The following is a 6,816-nucleotide window of genomic DNA, read 5'->3' as shown; positions in this document are numbered from 1 at the left end:
TACTTTTCTGCTGGGAGTTGCTTTTAGGCATGTAATCTGTGGGTTTTATTTATTTTTCCTCCCAGTCAGGTTGCCCTCCGAGATTCAAAAACTTCCCCCAGACACGCCCGTGACAGGGTTTCCTGGTGTTTGGAAACTTCCTCTATTATGACTCCCTTCCTGGGACAGGTCTCCATCCCTAGCTCTTTTGTCTCTCTTTTTATCTTTTATATTTTGTCCTACCTCCTTTTGAAGATGATGGGCTGCTTTTCTGGGTGCCTGATGTCTTCTGCTAGTGGCCAGAAGTTGTTTTGTGAAGTTTGCTCAGCGTTCACATGTTCTTTCGATGAATTTGTAAGGGAGAAAGTGGTCTCCCCGTCCTATTCCTCCACCATCTTGGCTCCTCCCCCCGCTTCCTTTCTTTTTGTCCTTCAGGTACACCCCCACAGATTTATGGTGATATTGTGTAAGTTTAAGATGTACAATGTGATAATTTTCACACAGGTGCATGTTGAAAATCCTTGCCCACAGTAAGATTAAGGAACACATCCTTCCCCCAACATAATTAGCATTTTCTTCTTGTTGTCATGGTGAGAACATTAATGATCTACTCTTATAAGAACTTTCAAGTATACGAGACAGTATTGTTAACCATAGTCTCCATGCTGAACCTTAGGTCCTCGTAACTTACTCATCTTACAACTCAAAGTTTGTACCTTTGGACGAGTATCTCCTCATTGTTCACCACCCCCAGCCCCTCATGTCCATTTTCATTTTTATAGTTCAATGGTATTCAAATTCTACTTCCAGAGAGCCACAGTTTTACTGGTCATGATGTTTTGCTCGCAAAACCCAGAGTACTAGCTAAGGAGTAAGTGTGGGTAGTTGGGCCCCACCCTCCTGACTTATTGCTCTAATTCCAGGGCAGGGGAAGAGGATGGAAATGAAAGAGATCAGGATACATCTTTCTTCATGCATTGTTCCCTTTTAGAACATCTTGGGACATTCAACCTGTTAAGTCCAGAATTAGTCTTAAATTCATAACCTGTGAAGAGATCAAAATATATGACCTTTGCTAAAACTCATTCTAAAAATAAATAAAGATTGTAAGGACTGTCAATACAATTTTGGGCTAGTAGGCTTTAAAAAATTTCAAACAGTGATAAGAGATAAAGGCAACATCAAATGTTTTATTGCAAAAATACCAGCCAGGTGAGCAATGTCACTTTATCTCCAGTTTCAGATAATCTTCATTTTTTTGTTAAAATTAAAACACAGTTTTTTAACATTACTTCACCTAATTCACCTGGGAATGCAGAAAAATAGGTGTGGTCCCAGTCAGACCATTAAAGATATAGGTTCAAGAGTGTGTGTTTGTGTGTGCGTGTGTGTGTGTGTGTGTGTGTGTGTGTGTAGGGATACTACCAAGGCAGATGGTATGAGGGGATTTAGAATTATATAGATCTTGTCATTTAACTTCTAACCTTGCATAAAGGGCATGTATTTTTTTCAGGGCCCAAATCTAACAATCTGTGTGCATGTTTGGACTGAGCTCCTCAAGGGGACATCACCTGTAGCCCAGAGCAGGGAGTCCCTGGAGAGTGAGCCGAGCTGTGACTAGGCCTGGGCGGCAGAGGGCGCATCCATGACCAAGGGGTTCTCCTTTTCAGGGGCGTCGTTGTTCTTGGCCACAGCGACAGAAGAAGGTGTTTCAGTGGGGCTCTTCCTGATCGTGCTCTCTCCTCCCTCAGAATCCTGTCCCTGGGCACAAGGAACTTGCTGCGGGCGGCGGCGCCGGTTACTGGGACGGCAGGATCCATAGCGTGGAGGGGGCCTCTGTGGAGGATTGCTGCCGGCTTCGGGCCCTCTCTCGCTGTGTTCTGCCTCCAGCTCTTCCGGGATGCCTGGTGAGCGTCTAGGGCCTCCGGCCCTAGGGCGACTCAGCGGGTAGCTGAGGCCCCGACCCCGCTGAGGATGCCCCTCCTGCCTTGCAGTGGGGGTGGACCCAGGCTGCTGGTCGGACAGGGGGCCGCTGGTGGTAACCTGGATCCACGGGTGGCGGGTCACAGATGGGACCCTGCGGGAGGGCGGGAAACGGCTCAGTTGTTGGTCTTGGGAGTGGCCAGGCAGAGGGCGTCTGAGGCCCTGGGCCGCAGTGAAGCCTTCACCGCTGCCATCACGTTCATCAATGCCGTTCTCTGCGCTCTTGGGACTTCGCAGAGGTGGCTCATGGCGGTGGGTGCTGAAGCCCCGGCGGGTGCTGGTGCGGTGGGAAGTGTAGCGGCTTCCCTTCAGTGGCGCGCCCGCTGGCCCAGTCACGTTAGCGGCCTCAGTGCCCCGCTCGCCCTGCACCACATCGAACTCCACCATCTCGCCGTCATCCACGGTGCCTTGGTACTTGCGGGAGGTGTTCCAGGTGATGGCCGAATGGTGAACAAACACATCTTCCTGGGTATCGTGCCTGCTGATGAAGCCGTACCCGTTCTTCACGTTAAACCATACGACAGAGCCTAGGACCCTCTCAGCGATGACCTTCTTGGGCTCCTTTCCCTTGGAGTCCCCAGCAGTGGCCTTGGGGATCTCATCCCCGCTGAGGTGGCCTGTGTCAAGGGCTAGGGCCCGGTCTCCACCTCCCAAGGATGCCAAGGGTTTACACGAGGCTTGAGGGGAGATGGAAGCAGCCACCTCCGTGAGGGTGGTTTCTCCCGCCTCACTCATCAGGTCGTCCTCGCTCTTCTTTCTCCAAGAATCTGAGGGAAATTTGTCCCTCTGAGGTTGGAAGGGTGGGAGGGGGCTCAGGCTGGAGGCCGGAGCCTCCCTCTGGGAGGTTTGTGGGTTAGGGCCAAGGGCTCTCTGGCTTTAGTCTGAGAGTCTTGGAGAGGCCTGTGTGTGTGTGCGTGTGTGTGGCGTCTCCTGGGACGACGGGGACGCGGACCAAACAATGGCTGCCATGGTGATGGTGAGTTCTCAAGCGGTGGGGGCGGGGTGGGTCCTTGAAGTAGCTTGACCTGGGGTGGGGGGGAGCGGGGCAAATGCACTCCGCCCCAGCCTCCTGCCACCATATCATGGTACCTCCTGCTTCATGGTGGAGAAGGAGACACACCTGAAGCTCTAGGGAAGGGCCTTGAGCACCCTCTTGCTTGCTTGAGTGGCTGTGAAGAGAGGACCCACGTTCCACCCCTCTTCCTTGGTTGGGGAGATTCACAGCCTTCTAAGGGCACTCACTCAATATTCTCTCACAAATCGCTGGTCCTTTTCTGATACCTGGGCAGCCCATTGTGTGGGTCAGGCATTTTGTGCCACTTGAGGCAAGATGACAGCCGTGTGATTTGAAGACTCAATTAAAGAAACCTGCTGTGGGTTTTGTCTGTCTGTTTTGTTTTTGTTTCCCTTCTGAGAGACATAGGAAGGCTGCCAGGCCTAGAATGCTAGTGCTGAGAGGGCACTAATGTAGCACACATTTATCCAGCCTAGTGTTAAGATTGTGTTGACCTAAAACAAATAGACTGCCAGGGATTGCTCCACCAAAAATGAGTTTATTCTAGATCAACAGAGAATTGCAATTCAGGGTCTACAACCATGGTGAGCCCCATGCAAGACTCCATAACAGGGAGAAGATAACTCTTTGAAAGAAAGAGGAGGTTAGGAAGGCTGCACTAAGCAAAGTGTCCATGGGAGGCTGAGGGTTTGAAGTATGGTGGCTCTTCATTCGCTGAGCCCTGGCAGTCTCTCATTGGCTGAGCTCTTGGCAGGCAAGATGAGGAAGTCTTTCTTCTTCCTGCTGGGCTCTGCTGTCATGTCTGAGAGCTCTCCCTTCTGGCCTCCCAACTCTATCTTAATGGAAGTTTCTTTTTATTAAATTTTTACACTTCTCCCCTTTGACTGAGATCTTTCTCTGGAAGCATCGCTGATCCAGAGTCAGATTTTTTTCAGTTTCAGCAGCTTTTTGCCAACCCCTGCCTCCCTCCCCCCCCCACCCCCACGCCCCTGTGCCAGGAAAGACTTCTCCTGGGCATAGTATCCCATGTTAGAGTGAAAGCACAGAGTTTGGAAAGGTATTGAAGTCCCATTAGAATAAGAAGTAGGGGTCAGAGGGAGAACTCTCAGGTACTTTTTCTCTAAAGTTCATGTTTTCAAGATCATAGACACTGGAGATCATCTGAAGCATGGTGCTGCTGTCAGAGGTTTGGCAGACAAACTTTCAAGAAACTACTCTGAATATTCTGGGAAGGCTGTCTTATCAAATATCATCCCTGCTTCAGCTTCAGAAAATCTTTACTCTCAGATCACTAGATAATGTGCAGGTCCCATTGGGATTGGTGCTTTCTTTAAGTGTCTCATGTGAGTCCAAGAGTCTATTCCCTGGAGCTTGGTGACACTAGGGCTGGTTAGCAGTATCTGATAGGGGCCTTTCCAGCAACGTAGAGGTGAGTCCTTCTGGAAGTGTTTCTGCCAATAGATGTAATGTCCCGGTTGCAATGTGTGTTGAAATATCAGAGGACCTCTCCTCTTACCAGTGGTGGGTCAAAAGAGGCAGGAGCCAAGAGACTATCCTTTGACTATCTCAAAGGGTGAGAGTTTATGCATTCCAAACAGAGTGGATCTGTGATTCAGAAGGACCAAAAGGCAATGCACTTGACCAAGGTAATTGGAGGGGCTCCACAAATCTTGCAAACTGAGTCTTAATAATGTCATTAGTGCATTTGACTAAACAAGAGGAATGAGTCTGGTCAGTGCAGTGAAAATGTTGTAAAACTAGCCAAATGGTGCAGGCTTGTGGAAGTAACTGACCAGTAAAATGGGGGTCTTGATCATTCTGAAGTTTGAGAGGAGTTCCCCAGATAGGGATAATCTTTTCCAAAAGGACTTTAGCCACAGAAGAGGCAGTAACCTGTCTGCAAGGAAAGGTTTCAGTCTGATGTGAAAACATACCAACCATGACTAAAACACATCCACGAAGTGGAGGAAGTTGTAAGGAATCCTATTTCCAGTGCCTGGATGCTCCTTTGAGGCAGTTTAAAATGTCGAAGAGGAGTACAGCCAGTCTTCTCTGGGGTGTATTTTGGACAAGTGGGCCAAGTGGTTTCAAAGATGATATACAGCTAATAATAGCTAAGTTGACACAAACATGATACACATCATACACAGTAAGGAAACTACAGATGAAAAGAATAAGATAGCACCATGCACCTGTTGGAAAAGACCCTGATGCTGGGAAAGATTGAGGGCAACAGGAGACGAGGGTGACAGAGGATAAGATAGATAGATAGCATGACCAACTCATTGAACATGAATCTGAGCAAACTCTGGGAGATAATGAAGGACAGGGAAGCCTGGGATGCTGCAGTCCATGGGGTCAAAAAGAGTCGGACATGATTTAGCAACTCAGCAACAAGAACACACATATGTTAGAATGGCTCCCTCCCCCCCAAATGCAAACGCCAAATACTGGTGGATGGGAAACAACAGCAACTTTAACTCATTGCTGAAAGAACGCATCTACTGCCTCTCAAGAAAGAGATTGTCAGTATTTTCCAAAGCTAAGCAAGCCTCACACCTTGAGATCCATTGAGGTAGGCACTTTTTGGCCTCTTGTTCCTGTTTCCCCACCAATATGGATTCACAAATGCTATCATTCCTTCACAAATGCTATCATTCCATCAGTCGGCCAGTAGTTCAATGCACGTTACAGTGGCTATGAGGGGCAATTTTAGAGTCTCCAGTAAAGCTGCACTGCTATTTGGTCTGACTCAGATCTTTCTCTTTTAATCAAACCAACAATTGTTTAACCTCCAGTCTTGCTTTCCCCTCTCTGAGGCTAAGTGTTGGGCCTCTCGAGCCAGTTTTCTCAAGCTATAATTTGGGGAAATATCCCTGTGTGCCATGACAGAGGTTTGGACTGTCGGTTACTTTAAGGGCAGCATTCCTTATGAAAGTATCAGCAAGGCGATTTGATTTGCCTTAGCTTCCGAAGAGCATCAAGTTTAGAATGCCTCCATAAAGATTGCATTGACTAATCCCTGAACAAAAGCCATCTTAAATTTGGTTTCCTCTGGCAGGTAGGAAGTCATGTTGCTTCTAAACCATTCCAAAGTCATGAGCTACTCGGAAAGTGTATCTACTATAAATGCAAATATTGTTAGTTTTGCCCTTGAGAAGACTCTTGAGAGTCCCCTGGGCTGCAAGGATACCAAACCAATCAATCTTAAAGAAAATCCACCCTGAATATTCATGGGAAGGATTGATGCTGAAGCTGAAGCTCCAGTACTTTGGCCACCTGACATGAAAAGACCCTGATGCTGGGAAAGATTGAAGGCAAAAGGAGAAGGGGGTGGCAGAGGATGAGATGGTTAGATAGCATCAGTGACTCAATGAACATGAACTTGAGCAAACTCTGAGTGATGGTGAAGAACAGGGAAGCCTGGCGTGCTGGAGTCCATGGGGCCACAAAGAGGTAGACATGACCTAGCAACTGAACAGAGCAGAAAGTTCAAGTCTGTGTGTGTGCTAAGTTGCTTCAGTAGTGTCTGACTCTTTGGGACCCCATAGACTGTAGCCCTCCAGGTTCCTCTGCCCATGGGATTCTCCAGGCAAGAACACTGGAGTGGGTTGCCATGCCCTCCTCCCAAGCCTGGGCTTGAATAGAGAATGCATGCTTCTCTTTCAAGATGGTGGAGTAGAAGGACATGTGCTCCTCTCCTCCTGAGAAAGCACCAAAACTGCAACTAGCTGTTGAACGACCATTGACAGGAGGATGCTGGAGCTCACCAGAAACAGATACCTCTTGTCCAAAGACAAAGAAGAAACTGCAATGAGACAGGAAAGTCAAAACATGGT

At 48.2% G+C, this 6,816-nt stretch overlaps 1 protein-coding gene across 1 annotated transcript; it reads right to left on the bottom strand.

Moving 5' to 3' along the window:
• Positions 1–1,596: 1,596 nt before the first annotated feature.
• Positions 1,597–2,697, bottom strand: LOC133052799 (Y-box-binding protein 3-like). Its single transcript, XM_061137641.1, has one exon. It carries the CDS (start codon positions 2,695–2,697, stop codon positions 1,597–1,599), a length of 1,101 nt encoding a protein of 366 aa, XP_060993624.1.
• Positions 2,698–6,816: the final 4,119 nt, after the last annotated feature.

The sequence above is a fragment of the Dama dama genome, chromosome X, assembly GCF_033118175.1.
Source record: "Dama dama isolate Ldn47 chromosome X, ASM3311817v1, whole genome shotgun sequence".
NCBI classification, from domain to species: domain Eukaryota; kingdom Metazoa; phylum Chordata; class Mammalia; order Artiodactyla; family Cervidae; genus Dama; species Dama dama.
This window is presented reverse-complemented; position numbering and strand designations above follow the sequence as displayed.